At 41.5% G+C, this 15857-nt stretch overlaps 1 protein-coding gene across 1 annotated transcript; it reads left to right on the top strand.

Moving 5' to 3' along the window:
* Window positions 1-11971: 11971 nt before the first annotated feature.
* Window positions 11972-14518, top strand: LOC147176330 (uncharacterized). The gene is made up of 3 exons (XM_086072750.1): window positions 11972-12128; window positions 13376-13434; window positions 13520-14518. The coding sequence occupies exons 2-3, from the start codon at window positions 13392-13394 to the stop codon at window positions 14086-14088; spliced, it is 612 nt and encodes a 203-aa protein (XP_085928876.1). The 5' UTR covers window positions 11972-12128; window positions 13376-13391; the 3' UTR covers window positions 14089-14518.
* Window positions 14519-15857: the final 1339 nt, after the last annotated feature.

Here is a 15857-nt window from a genome sequence, read left to right on the forward strand (position 1 = left end):
TGACAATCAGTGGAACTTTAAATTTAATTAAACAAGGTGAAGAATATCATATCACTGCTGGTCTTAACCGGTCTTGAAGGAAATCAGAGTCTGACCAAGTGGCCAGTCTGAGACAGAAAGACCCTACAACTCCCCTCCAATTTTAATACACCACACAACTTGTGTGGGGGGGGGGGGGGGGGGGGGGGCTTGTGGGGGTGCCATCGGTTGGGGGCCGCAGTAAAGAACGCTGGGGTGACGACCGGGGCCTTCCCCCGCTGGGCCTGGGGTTCGGGGGTGTCGGCCGCCCTCCGGTGCCCCCATCTCCCCCTACTGCCCCCGGTGTTCCGTCCTTCCACACGGCGGGGGGTGGGGTGGGCGCGGCTGCCCTCTCCGCTCCGCTGTCCGGCCCCTCTTCGGCGCCGGTGCCTGGGTGCGGGTGGTCCCCGGGGGCTGGGGGTCGGGGGTTGGGGGGCTGCCGGTTGGTCGGGGTGGGGTCGGGGGGGGGCGGTGGTGGGTGTTGCGGGGTGGGGGGTGCCTGGGGGATTGGGGACGTGGGGGCGGCTGGGGCTGGGTTGGGGTGGGTGGCGGGGGTGGATGGGGGGCGGGGGGTCGTGGGGGGTGCGGGGGTTGGGGGCCGGTGGGGTGCCTGGTGGGCCTGCAGTGCCCCGTCCTGCTGCGTTGGGCCGGGGGCGCGGGCCGTGTTGGGGCGGGGGGCGCTCCTGCTCCTGGGTTTGCTCTCCGGCCGGTGGCCCTGGTGGGGCCCGGGGGTCGTCCTTTGGCGCTGCTGCGGCCTGGGGGGCCCTGAGGTGTTGCGCTTGCTCTGTTCCGGCGGGGGTCGACGGCTCCCCTCTTTGGTGGAGATTCTCATGCATGCCAGATCCACCACACCAGCATCTACCGAAACTCAGACACAATCTGTTTCCTCCTCAGGTTATTGAATCGGTGGAGGCTGGTGTCTGCGGATCTCACGCGGCTTCGTCTGTCCTTCCTTCCTTTTCTCGGTCTCTCCTTTGGTCTCTTGAGGCCTCCCTGATTTTATGTTTTTTGGATTTGTTGGGGTCTGGATGTTTCTTGGGCTGGGGAGGAGTTCTGGTGGGGGGTGTCTGGTCGGTGCTGGATTTCACCTTCCTTGGTTTTCTTTGGTCCCCTCGGGTCTCCTGGTGTTCGGTTTAGGTGAACGGTATGAGATTTTTTCTAATAGGTTTTCTGGTGAGCTAACAAATACACGCACGCACGCACGCACGCACATACACATACTCACCCACACACACACACACACACAAAAAAAAAAAATTATATATATATATATATATATATATATATATAAAAAACAAAAAAAGAGCAATGATGATGACATTTCCGAATGAACAATACTGAGCTCTTAGAAGAAAAAAAAAAAAAAAGAAAGACTTCTGGGAGTCAAATATGAGAGAAGCCCAAGATTTTCAAAATGTGGTCTTGAGTGTTACAACACTATATAGCAAAAATAAGGATATTTCACATTTCGATCATGTGAAATTGGATTGTTTTTGCTGCACACCTGGCAATCTCATTGACTGTGCCATTGTATGGGGGCTGGAAATTGCCAGGAGGCCAATGCCGACCGCCAAGCTCATGAAAAAAAGTCAACGTAGCAAGTAGACAAGGCTGTTGAGAAAATATAATCCAGATGAGAACACGCGCACTGGCTGTGGTAATTAATTAATTACCACGTGTAATTACAAAGAGCAAATGTAGCTAGGCAAGACCCGCCTAATAGAAACCACCATTTGTACCAAAGTGAGTACAAATGAAAACTCAATTAAATGCCTCACCCTAATGATGGTGTGACCTTTCCAATGGGTGTGCAAAGCATGTTGTGGCTTTCATTAGCAGGTGTGAGCCAAAATAGAAAACATCAGACAGAGCAAGACCGACAACACCAGAAAAGTCAAGCTCGTTCTCCAAAAACATACTTGACTGGGTATGGTGATTGCTTTGCCCGTCTCGATGTGCTCTCAGTAAACACAATATGTGACTTACATGGATATAGAAAGTCTACACGCCTGTTCAAATGGCCAGTTTCTGTGATTTTAAGAAAATGAGACCAATATCAATATCACCTTTAAACATTACAAGAACCTGGGTATAAGAATTCTACTTCTGATACTTTTTTCCTCCTGATTAGGCCCCAGGGCCTCTCCCCTAAGCCCCTCATCTCGGAATTCCTAAATACACCCAAAGACAGTCGGGATAAGCTCCAGCACGCCCGCGACCCCAGTGGAAAACGGGCTCACTCGCCTTCAAATTTTGGGCTTGTTGAAATGAAATAGCAAATTTGATGAGAGGCTGAGCTCCCAGTTTTGCAGATAAAATACTTCAATCACTTCTGCCTGTGTATTTGGTGTCATCTTAAACATTTTCCAGAAATGTGGTTGATCTTGGATGATTAATTTAACAGATATTGAGGCTCAAAAATTGAAATAAACAAATCTTCACCCAATGTATCGATTTTAGGATTTTTAATGCTCTGTAAGATGAGGCCCAAGAAATGTTTCATCATTGGAGTAAAAGGTACACATTAAGTTTGTTTGTGCACATATCAGCAGAACATCACATTGATCATTGTATCTTTCCCTTTGTCAAGCAATGTGATAAAGTTGTTCATAAAGAACTGCTATAATCTCTGTTGTGTTCAACCCAAAATATGGAACGTTAAAATTGTTCTGGGTCTACTAATTGGAAGATTTCATAACAGTATCACAGTATCAGTAGCATTTAGTCACATGTAAGTTTTTGGTAAACGGTTAAAAAACACAATTGAGGGACTTGCGATTTGGTGGATGAGCAGAGTGCACAGCTAAAATGAGAGCTCTGCTCAGTCCAATAGGATTCCCCTTTTAATCCCATTAAAAGACAAAGTGTGAGTAGGACATCAACAAAAATGAACAGGGGCGGGGGTTACCCAGAATGAAGATTAAAAAAAGCAATTCATCAATTCAGATAAAGACAAAAGGCACAGAGATGACGAGAGAAACATGCTAACTCCCGGGGCCAACAAAGGGATGCAGCTGCAGGCTAGCCTAAACTCGCATTAGCACACAGATACAACCATGCAGGCCTACTTACAGTTTTCCTCTTTAGGTTTGGCACATTTTTTTAAATTGAGATGACATTTTCAAAACTGAAAGCTCATTTGGCCAAACAGATTTACATTTGTGCACAACCTATCAGTTCATTAGCAAAGCACATATCTATCCCAAAACTGGTCACACATGCTTCACTCCAAGTTCATTTCCCAAACAAAGAGTCGGTACTGTCACAGCTGCAAAGATCCTTCTCAATTGCTTTGGCACATCTGCATTCAATTAGTGCTTTTGCCAAAAATAGCTTGGATGTTTTTGCACAACACCGTGGATCATCTGCAAAAGCTCATATCTCTCCCAAAACAGCTTAACCACACTGCAAAAACTAAAATCTTAAGTAAGATATAATTTCTTAAATTTAACCTAAATTTGCTTATTTTGATTTGACAAGTTATTTTTACTTAAAATGAAATTGTCAGGCAAGATCATTGTGCTTATTTTAAGATACTTATTACTTGATTATCTTATTTGATCAAGCAGTCTTGTCATTGAGTGTTAACAGCCAGTTTTAAGTACTGTGACGATTAAAACAAGCATTTCCCACATTTTAAGATGGCAACTAACCAACATCAAAGGCCCTGAACTGGGGTTTTCATGAGTTTTCTTATGAAAATTATTTCTTATTAAGATTTTGCATAATCTAGTAATAAGATAAATGAAAAAAAATACAAGTATGAAAAGAGACACGTGCAATATGGTTCCTTTCGTTATATTTACTAAGCTCATTTTCCCTTCTTTCAGTACTAGCTCAGTGGTCTAGTGGTAGAGTGCCTACCCTCAGACTTGAAGGTTGTGGGTTAAATTCCTGGCTAGGTCATGACAAAGAAAATCTGTTACCTCCCTGATTGACACTCAGACTAAGTTATCCACACGTAAACAATAAAACTCATGTATTTTAAGAAAATAGTTCTATTTATTACAGCTTGAAAAAAGTCGACATTATTTGTTTTTAGTCTGAAAATACTATTTTCAATCAAGACTGCAGTGTTTAATATGGGCCTAGTATTGTTTTCTTATTTTTCAAAATCTTACAGGTAAATTTAAGTAAAATGTTCTTGTTCTGTTGGCAGATAATTTTGCTTATTTGAAGTAATATGTTTCTTATTTTACTATATTTCTTTCTTAAAATTTCTACAGTCTTTTTTGCAGTGTATGTGTGAAAATCTAATTTCTATGTCATACAAGTAGCCAGTGCCCCCACAATGCATCGTCCCTTTGGCATTCTGTGAGCACTGCAAGTCAAAATCATTAGATGTATTGTCACAACAACAGAGGTGCCACTAACAAAATATAATTATATATAAAACAGAGAGGATTTTTTTTTTTTTACAAGAGCAGTTTTCAAATTTTGCCGTTTGACATACTCCACTCACAGTCAAGGAAATTGCAACACTTTTATTCTTTCAAAGTTACTTACACATTAGAGTGCAACAAAAGAAAGTGTAAATCGAATTATGTATATTTATGAAAAACTAATAACTAAAATTATATCTAGTGCACAGCATAAATGAAGAACCAACTACTGTAACACTTTCACTGCGCAGTAAATTCTGTCAAGTAAATTTTACTCTATTTAGAGTGGGACCAAATAGACTCAGTTTTAGAGTAATGTTTACACTTAGAAGAGTGTAAAAGAACTGAAAAAAATAAAAATAAATGCCACTCAAGGGTTGAGGAACAAACTTTTGACCTTTAGCTTGGGAGACAGCCGATCGAGCTCCTGCTGTGTGTTACTGTAATATATTGCTTGTGTTAGCTGGAATCTTCAGAACTCCGAGACCAAAAACATCTTGCAAAGTAAACAGTAAAAGTAGCGTAGCTCAGGTGGTACTGCGGCCGTCTCCCAACCTTAAGGTTCCTCAACCCTTGAGTGACTTGTATTATTATTTTTTCCAATTATTTATTTTACTCTCTTCCAAGTGTGAATATTACTCTAAAACTGAGTCTATTTGGTCCCACTCTAAATAGAGTCAAATGTACTGTACAGAATTTACTGCGCAGTCAACTATCGTCACCTTCCCCCTCTTGTCCATCCATACGCTGCTTTCTGTTTGGCCAAAGGTTTTCATCCACGTCGCAGTGGATATTTTCCCTTGCAATGCAGCGAGGGAAAAAACAGCGTGAATGTCTCAACCATACTCTACACTGATCCCCTCTGATATGCGTGACTAATTTTGACAATTGAACAGATGATTTAGCATATTATGACTTACACACCTAAAATCCTGCTAACATGTTTTGGAGAGGATAGCCATTAGACTGAAAAACAACTAATCCAGTTCGATCAGCAAGGTGTTTTCATTTGGAAAATGTGTTAAATGTGGGCACATTGTGCTAACTGTTGGCTAAATGTACACAACCATTTGCACAGATCCACTGAGGCAATTGAGACATATCCTAAGACATTGGCAATTTGATGAAAGCAATGAGAAATGCCATTCGGTTGACACCAATTGCAAGGTGGTTTTGGGATTTATCCATGGAATATTTAAAATGTAATCTCAGTTTCAAGACATTTGAAAAACTGTAAAAGAGTGATCTGAATGCGGTTAGTAAAGGTGCACGATAGAGATGGTATCCACTATACAGTATTCAATATAAGGTATGAATTTGGCCGAAGGTAGAGATTTGGACCCTGCCGTCCAACCGCGGTAATGCATGTTGGCGTTTGTATCCCCTTCAGTGTGCACTGCTCAGTGTGACAGAAATGCCATTAAGGTATGGGCAGCCCCAAGGGAAAGTGGGGAAAAGAAACCCTCTGTGAAATGGGTTATTGATGGATAAGTTTGTCCGATAATGGAAAAAAATAAATACATTTAGGACTTTTATTTTGAAATACGTTTTAAGACAAGTTTGTAGCATCCACAAGACAGCCAAGAAGCCATGGGAGTAGCAATTAGGCAGGGATGAGCCGGATATCCGTCCAACACGAGTATCCGGTACAGATAATAAAAAAATTTCCGGACACGAACATAACTTGGATTTAGTTCCTTATTATCCGTATCAGACGCTCCAGCGCTCCTCTCTCACTAGCTGTCATTTTTATATATAAAAATATTATATATAATAACTGCAGAGGCTGTTCTTTCAGGGCAAATAGTTCACATTTATTTAAATTTAGTTGTAGACCAGAGGCTCTTGAATAATGATGATTGTACGCAGAGCTATGGGAATTTGGGCTTCATCTTTCAAAAACAGGGTGGTGTCATCAGCTAGTTGACTTATTGTATGTGCAATGCAATGCCAGACTTGACATATACATTACAGCCGTTAAACGTCCTCGGTGTCTTGAAATGCTTCTTTGTGTACGAGATTTGTTTGAGGAACGAAGCCAGCTTTGCTTCCGTCTTAGTTTCCTGGTTTTGTTCAGTCTTTGTTGGATCATTGTTGTTGTCACCACACTTGTAATTTTTTTTCAGAACTTTGTTGGTCTTGTTTATTTAGAGTTTTACCCAGTGCCCCTGTTAGTGTTTTTTGTTAAATAAATTGTGTTCAGTATTCCATGCATCCCTGCCGTGGTTCTCCTGCCTCCCTGCACTTGAGTCCTTCCCCACCAGCTCATCGTGACACATTCCTGATTCTATCCATCCTGGTCCCTCCCAAATAGAACCTCAGCATCTTCATCTCTGCCACCTCCAGCTCTGCCTCCTGTCTTTTCCTCAGTGGCACTGTCTCCAGTCCAAACAACATTGCTCGTCTCACCACAGTTTTATAAACTTTTCCTTTCATTTTAGCTGAAACTCTTCTACTCACACATCAGACCTGATACTTTTCTCCACCTGTTCCAGCCTGCCTGCACACGCTTCATCACTTCTTTTCCACACTCTCCATTGCTCTGAACTGTGGACCCTAAATACTTTAAATCTTCCACCTTCTTGGTCTCTTCTCCCTGTAACCTCACTCTTCCACTTGGGTCCCTCCCATTCACACACAGATAATCGCCCTTGCTCCGGCTAACCTTAATTCCCTTCCTTTCCAGGTTAAACCTCCACACCTCTAGCTTTTCCACCTGTTCCCTGCTCTTCCTACAGATCACAATGTCACGGCAGTCATTTTTTTGGGAGTCAACTGGTAACTGGGACACAGATGGGGCCTATTCACCAGTCCATTCCAAACCCATGTAGATTTTAGCCCACCATGAGCTCATCTGAGCTTGCCCACATGGTGCCACCATGAAATCCCTGGCCAAAATTAACTAGCACCCTGCTGGGCAACCCAGATTGGACCCATTCACCAGCCCATTTCCAACCCACAGGGGCTCCACATGGGTATGTTAACAGGGAAGTGGCCAGTCTGAGACAAGGACAAGCCCAAGACTTTTGGGATTCAAGTATGAGAGAAACCCAAGACTTTCAAAATATGGTCTCGAGTGTTACAATACTATATAATAAGAATAAGCATATTTCATATTTGGACCATGTGAAATTTGATTGTTTTTGCTGCACACCTGGCGATCTAATTGACTGTGCCATTTTATGGGGGCCGGAAAATGCCAGGAGGCCCATCACGACCGCCAAGCTCATGAAAAAAAGTCAACGTAGCAAGAAGACAAGGCTGTTGAGAAAATGGAATCCTGCCAGATGAGAACACACGCACTGGCTGTGGTAATTAATTCATTACTACATGCAATTACAAAGAGCAAATGTAGCTAGGCAAGACCCGCCTAATAGAAACCACCATTTGTACCAATGTGAGCACAAATGAAAACTCAATAAAATACCTCACCCTAATGATGGCGTGGCCGTTCCTATGGGTGTGCAAAGCATGTTGTGGCTTTCATTAGCAGGTGTGAACCAAAATAGAAAACTTCAGAGCAAGACCGACAACATCGGAAAAGTCAAGCTGTTCTCCAAGAACATACTTGACTGGGTATGGTGATTGCTTTGCCCTGAGCAACAGAGCTCCTGCTGTGTGTTACTGTAATGTTGGAATTTGTTTCTTTATCATACTTTTAACTTGCAGATAATGTAAACAATGACCGTTTTTTATTTTATATTTTTGGAGCAAGGATGTATATGATATAAACATATTATCTGTGAAAAAATGGTGGAGATGTGTAATTCCTTTCTGCTCCCACACACCTAAATAAAACGATTGGTTGTTAAGTTAAAAGTTGGAGTTATGCCATAGGGGAGAAAGCCTGCAGGGCTCCACTTGGGCTTTTGTAATTTCTAGTGCCTTCCACGAGGCAGTCAGGGTGGCGGAAATCATTGGGTTTTTAAAACAATTGTGTCGCTTTATCGATGTTTTAATAAAGAGTAAATATAGAAGTCTGAGGTTATTACAATCCTTCTGTTCTAGTTCCAGCCAACAGTTATCTATGTCACGATGATGGATGTTCTGATGCAAGAGAGAAGGAAGAAAATCAACCTGAGAATATTGCAGAAATCATACCGGATGTGTCAAATGAAAAGATTGAGATTGAGCAAGTAGATGGCAATATTGAAAGTGTGATTAGAAGGGATCCACCAAGAGCAAAACAGAAACCAGCTTACTTACAAGACTTTGATGGACAAACTACAAACTTGTATTGATTTCTGTTACCGAGCAGTGTGCGACGTACCGAAAACCTATCAAGAGGCAGTAACATCATCCAAGTCAAAACACTGAAAAAGTGCCATGGATGAAGAGATGCATTCACTGGAGGAAAATGAGACATTTCAACTAACTCATCTACCACAAGGTAAACAAGCATTAGGAGAAAGATGGGTCTATGCAGTTAAAATGGAGACAGACGGATCAAACAGGTACAAGGCAAGATTTGTTGCTAAGGGATACAACCAGCGGGCTGGAACGGACTACGAAGAGACATTCTCACCCGCAGCTGACATGACAAGCGTCAGAGTTCTCATGCAGAAGGCAGCGCACGAGGACCTGATCTTACATCAGATGGACGTTAAAACGGCATATCTACACGCACCCATTGGTTGTGAGATTTTCCTAGAGCAACCAGAAGGTTATGAGAAAAAAAATCAAAAACCGGTGAGAAATGTGTATGTAGATTAAACAAATCTCTGTATGGACTCAAGCAATCAGGCAGAAACTGGAATGCTGTGTTATACTCGTACTTGTATCAAAATGATTTTGTGCAAAATGCTGCAGATCATTGTGTGTACACTGGGGAGAAAGATGGTCAAAAAGTAATCCTCATTGTATGGGTAGATGCCCTTATTCTAGCTGCTAACAATGACAAAGCAATGCTTGATGTGAAAAGAATGTTAACACAGAGGTTCAAAATGTAAGATTTAGGAAGACTAAAACATTTATTGGGAATAGAATTTGATTAAACAAATTGACAAGTCAAAATGTCAAAAGAGAGATATGTGGAAAAGATATTGGAAAGGTTAGAAATGCAAAAATGTAAACCGAGAGAAACACCTTTTGAACCAAAATTGGATCATACAGAAGATGCAGAAAAGTTGAAACCCAGACGGTACAGAGAGGCAGTGGGGAGTTTGATCTACCTTTCCACATGCACTAGACCTGACATTAACTTTGTTGTCAGTAAACTCTCTCAACATTTTAGTGAACCAAACATAGAACATTGGAAGACAGTGAAGCATGTGTTTAGATATCTTAAAGGTACAACTAAACTTGGACAATCCTTTAACAAGGACACAACAGAAAAACTCGGTCTAAAGATTGACTGTGATGCAAGTTGGGCATCAAACGACACAGACAGACGTCGCACGTCAGGATACTGTGTCAGCCTAAGTGAAGCAAGTTCACTTATTTCTTGGAAAACTAGAAAACAACAGACAGTAGCACTCTCCACCTGTGAAGCAGAGTACATAGCTTTAGCTTCGGCTATACAGGAGTGCCTGTACATAAAACAGCTACTAAAAGGTTTAGACGGTTATGAATACACAAAATCAAAAGTGTATGAAGACAACCAAGGTGCAATAGGACTTACAAAGAATCCTGTTCAAAGACAACGATGCAAACATATTGGTTTGAAACATAATTTCATCAGAAGCATTGTAACCACTGGAAAGGTCATTTTGGAATATTGTCCTACAGATGGGATGATTGCTGATGCTTTGACAAAACCAGCTACAAAACAAAAGTTAAAATGTTTTGCTCAGAAAATGTTTGGCATGTAAAAGCGTCTTAATGGAAATGGGATTTATTGAAAATGTTAAATTTTACCCAATGAGCTAACAGCGAGTGGGGGTGTTACGCAGTTACGCTCTTACTCCCTGTGCAAAAATGAGGCTTTTATTTTATTTATTTCAAGAAGTGGAGCGCTGTCTGCCTATTTTAGTTTTACTTCTTCGGTTGTGAGTTGCGTGTTGTACTCTTGGCCACGGCTGCTGTTTCACCGTGCCGCCTCGAGTTGTTGAGCAGAAATAAATATGCCCTGAGAAGAGGCTAAAGAAGCACCTTTGAAGACATCGTTTATTTGAACTACAAGAGCCATTTCCGCGACCTGCTCGCCTTAACAGTTGTTAACCTTAAAATGTGTATTTAAAATAAGGATCATCTTGCCAGGATGGCCCATTTTTCACTCATAAACTCACTGTTTGTTTGTTTGTTTGTTTTTTAATCAGGAAAGTGATATTAGAGTGCATTTTCAATTTCATTCAAGCTGTTTTGGAAATTCAGGGGGAAAAACAAATGTGAATTGCATGACACGCAAATCATTGACACTTGGAAGTTGTAACGCACCTGTCTTGTTCTGAGCGTCGCTGCAGCGATCGAGAGCGGGGCGCAAGTCCCCTCGTGGCTGGGGCCGTCAAACATCCGTTCCTCCAAGCGCAGAACTAGCGGATGTCGGTGCCCGCGGGGAACCTCGTATCACCGGCTTAACTGTGCGTGCTGGTCGGGGCACATTGAGCACTTGTAAACCATGAAATACAAAGTCTCTCTCTCTCTCTCTCTCTCTCTCTCTCTCTAATTAAGAACGTTTGGTAGTAAAACACAAAAAAAATGTAATAAAAAAACTATTGAAATAGAACAGCTATGTTGCGTAGTTCATCATTATTTCCTACTGCAGGTGCTGTATTCAGCAGTATTACAAATTATTTTCAAATGTTTTTTTTCTGAGTTTATAAAAAACTTGTTCTTAAATAGTTACTTTATTATTGTGATGAAAAAACACAGAATCTCAATTCTCAGACTGTTCAGTAAATATTTATTTATGCAAACATTTTCTGAGTTGAAAGTTGTTTGAAAAATAGTTCTTATTTTCGTAATCAAAAGCACTGATTTAAATCTCAATTAGGCTGTTTTGGCAATAGTTTTCAAATCAACAAAAATTGTAGCAATCCATATCAATGTCACACTTTATTTTACCATTTATTTTAAGAGTGAAATTGAAAATTTCTTCCGAATCATGTAAGTCCCACTTATTTCCGACCAAACAACGCCCACTTTAGGTTTAGGTCACGTCCATTTTCCGTTTTTTGGGGGGTCACACCCACTTCCGGTTTAGGCCACGTCCCCAACCCCACCCAACCCCCCTATCCAAAAATGCTTCACACTGGTGACGGGGGACTTAGCTGAAATTTTTTTTCACAGGGAATACATTATTGAAAAAAGTTTGAGAACCACTGCTGTAACGTACCAAAATATGTAAAAGGTGCTGTGTTTTCTTTCCAGTTGCATATTTAAATAATTTAGAAGACTTTTGTGAAATTGAATACATTTGTGTTCAACACGTGATTATTTCAACAAACATGCCATGTCATAGTGATTGGTACTTCATAATTTAGGAGACACACCGGTATGTCGATAGGCCTTCATCGTGTACTCCACCCAGCTCCTTGTTGCTAGGTGGGTAAAAAAAAGAAGAAGAAGAGAAGTAAACATGTTTCTATAATGCAGTTTGACAAGACTCGCCTAATAAAAGCCTTTCACTGATTTATTGTTTGAGAACGAAAGCGAAATCAATTAAATGCCTCACCTTAACAAGGACTCCACCTTAACTGCGGCTGGACAAGGGATATAAGACCTCTGTTAACAGCTGTAAGGCAGCAGAGGAGCCGAGAGCGACTTCAAGACCAAACTTGATTGAGCGTGGTGAGTACCTTCTCCATCTTGAAGTGTTTTCAGGGAAGACAGCATCCATGTCAGTAGTATTTGGTCTTGCACTTTGTAGAATCAAGTGAAATACTGTATATGCATTTGGACTCAGGTCAAAGTGGACATTCCTTCATGCACTTTTGGGAAGCTTGTCGAATGAAGTTGAAAAGTTTGTGCACTGAAGATTTAAAAAAGGCACAGTAACAAAGTTTCTTGAAATTTTGTCTTATGTGGATCATCTTACAGGAGTTGCAGAATTTCACTTCCAAGATAATTTGTCTGAATTTCCAGATTTTTTAAATAATGTCAAGAACATAACTTGCACAAAATAATCATTCCTCTATTATCATAATGATGGAAATGTTACAATAGACAAGAAACATATGATATAGTGGAGACTGACACGAGAGCCGCTTTTCATCACCCAGATGTGAGCATAAATAGTGAAGTACAAAAAAAATTGATTGCTCCAGACTTCCTTCTGAATCAGGTACCTGGCGGAGCCCCGAGGCAGGTAACCTGTAGTAACTTGAAACATCTACATCGTCTTTTGATTTACATAGGATGTCTTTGAGCGCGCCCAGAGATGACCATATCTCATATGTCCTATTCATCATGTTTATCATCATGGCATACACTGGAAGTCCGCTAACCTGTTTTCTGGGTTTGGCCATGGAAAGTGATGCATAAAGCGGACTGAAAGTCAGAAGAAGTTGACAGGGACAGCAATTTAAACATCCTCAATTTTATTTACATAGCAACTTCACAACAATCACAAGGTGCTGTACATAACACATAAAAAGACAGAGCAGTGGATGCAGGGAAAGATATAAAGGCCCAAAACTATTAAGGCACTTAAAAAAAATACCTTAAAGTCAAACCTGAAACACACATACAGCCAATGCAAAGATTTTAAAGTTGGTGTAATATGCACTTACCTTCTAGTATATTATAAGATAACCTTGTGAATCAATGACATTATAATAAATAAACAATTATTTAGCAATCAAACAAAAAAATGTAATTGCTGATAAGTAGTGGTTTTGGTTGATATGAAAATTTCGTCTGACAGCGCTGACATTAATTAAGATTGGCAGAGAACTGTCAGCCCTCTTCCTCATGACAGTTGTGGCAAACATTGAACCAGAGCCTCGACAACCTGTCACTATCCAAGCAGCCCATCATGTACGCCTGATGGACTTGCTCTAGATGTACATTTACCTTTCCCTTTTACTACCTTTCAGGACATTATCAGCCACGATGATCATTCTCAAGGTGTTTACTGTTGCCTTTCTCCTGGTTGGTAAGTCAACAAACTCTCAACTACCAAGTAACAAAGATTAAGTGAAAGGCCACCATGTAATACAGACATTAACTCTTTATCGCAGGAGCCAGCTGTATCTCTCCTAGAATAAGGAGACAAGATGTTACTCCAGATGACAATGGGCCACCATCTGGGCCACCATCTGGGCCACCATCTGGGCCACCATCTGGGCCACCAGGACTACCAATACCACCAGGAGACCCAGGACACCCAGGACCACCAGGACCCCCAGGACCACAAGGACCAACAGGAATACCAGGACCACCAGGAACAGATGGAACAAACGGTGCACCAGGAACAAATGGAACTGACGGTCTTCCAGGACTAAATGGTGCTACAGGACCACCTGGGCCACAAGGTCCACCTGGCTATAATGGCACAGATGGAACAAATGGAATTAATGGTGATCCTGGACCACCTGGACCACCTGGACCAACTGGAGCACCAGGAAGTGGACTACCTGGGCCACCAGGACCACCCGGGCCACCTGGGCCACCACCACTTAGTCCATATTGGCCACCGCAACCAAATCCATATGGTCCATATGGTCCATATCATGGTCCATATGGTCCATGTCATGGTCCATCTGGTCCATCTGATCCACCTGGGCCACCATCAGACACGCCGTCTTAACAATAATTTGTTGATCAATCAATTTAACAACCAGGGCCACCTTTACCCCCTGTTACTGCAGATGAAAATTGCCCACCTGGACACCAAATTGCCAACCTGCCTCCAACACAGCACCAGAACAACCTCTGGCATCACCGGTTACTCTGGATGAAAACAACCCACCTGGACTAGAACCCTGCCAACCTGGACAACCACCCAGACCATCTGTCTGATAAAAACATTTAACCTGGACCACCACTTTGGCCTCCACCAGGACCTACCTGGCCAACACCAGTTGCTCTGAAACGACCCACCTGGACCACCACCCTGCCCACCTGAATAACCTGTTACTGTTTGTGAATACAACACACCTGCATTAATCGTAATGATCATCATGTGGTTGTTGATGTGTCAATACAAGATACTCATACTTGCCAATCGCGTTCAATTCTAAAAATAAAGATTTTCTTCTTAATGACTTGGTTGGTTGAATGTGACCTCGGCTCGAGCATTGAATCCTTCGTATTCTTTTTTTTTTTTTAAATAGAATTGGTAATTTTACCGATTTGACATGTCATCATCATTGCTCTCTTTTTTTATTTTAAGCAATACACACTTGTCCGGTCTTGTCAAAAGTAAAGTCAGATAGCAGAAAAGTAAACGAGTGGCGCAGAAAAGGTAATATTAAAGAAAAGAAGTGGAGCTGACGCGCCAAATGCTCCCTAACTCAGAAGTATAAATCATCGCAGAGCCCTGAAGTGCATGTGCCTAGTAAATTAATGTTGTGGTATTTGTAGGGAACAATAGGTTACATTGAGAAAAAAAAAAGCCATGCTGCCCTACTAAAGGGAAGAGATACATAGCAGGGTTTTACCTGTTTTTTAGGATAAAAAATTATACATACATACATACATACACACACACACACACATATATATATATATATATTATACATAAGGGCTACTTAAATATTAAAGTTGTTAACCTAAGAATGTGTATTTAAAAAAATGATCATCCTGCCAATTTGTCACTCATAAACTCACTGTTTGTTTGTTTGTATTTTAATCAGGAAAGGGATAGCATGCATTTTCAATTTCATCCAAGCTGTTTTGGAAATTCAGGGGGAAAAACAAATGTGAATTGCATGACACGTTGATCATTGAAACTTGGAAGTTGTAACGCACCTGTCTTGTTCTGAGCGTCGCTGCAGCGATCGAGAGCGGGGCGCAAGTCCCCCCGCGGCTGGGGCCGTCCAACCTCCGTTCCTCCAAGCGCAGAACGAGCGGATGCCGGTGGAGAGGGACCCGTTCTCCCGCGTGCAATCCGTATATATAGATATAGATATAGATAGATAGATAGATAGATAGAGTTGGTCAGATTTTTTGTATAAAATATTAAAAATAACCTTATTAAATGAAAGAATTATAATATTGTCATTCATTCTTAAACAAAAGTTGTTTGATTTAACAAGTCATGGGTGCAAAGGTATGTGAACCTCTCACTTAATCACCTCCTTTTGCAATGATAACTTCATCCAAACACTTTCTTTAGTGATTTATCAGTCTTTCACATCTAGTTTTTGCAAGGATTTTGGCCACTCTTCCTTGCAAAATGCAGCCAATTGAGAGAGGTTGGATGGGCATCTATCCTAAACTGCCCGCTTCAGGTCCCGCCACTGTATTTTGAAAGAACTTAAGTGAGGATTTTAACTGGGCACATCCAGATCATGAATCTTGTTGTTCTTCAGACATTCCTTGGTTGTATTGCTGGAATGCTTTGGATTATTGTCA

The sequence above is a fragment of the Leptonotus elevatus genome, chromosome 4 (assembly GCF_054856555.1).
Source record: "Leptonotus elevatus isolate MCC_2025b chromosome 4, RoL_Lele_1.0, whole genome shotgun sequence".
In the NCBI taxonomy this organism is placed as follows: Eukaryota; Metazoa; Chordata; class Actinopteri; order Syngnathiformes; family Syngnathidae; genus Leptonotus; species Leptonotus elevatus.

Excerpts from the sequence above, each read along its gene's own strand:
- LOC147176330 (XM_086072750.1), top strand. The coding sequence starts at position 13,392 with ATGATCATTCTCAAGGTGTTTACTGTTGCCTTTCTCCTGGTTG. Across the intron at positions 13,435-13,519 it reads TGTTGCCTTTCTCCTGGTTG|GAGCCAGCTGTATCTCTCCT; the intron begins GTAAGTCAACAA and ends TCTTTATCGCAG.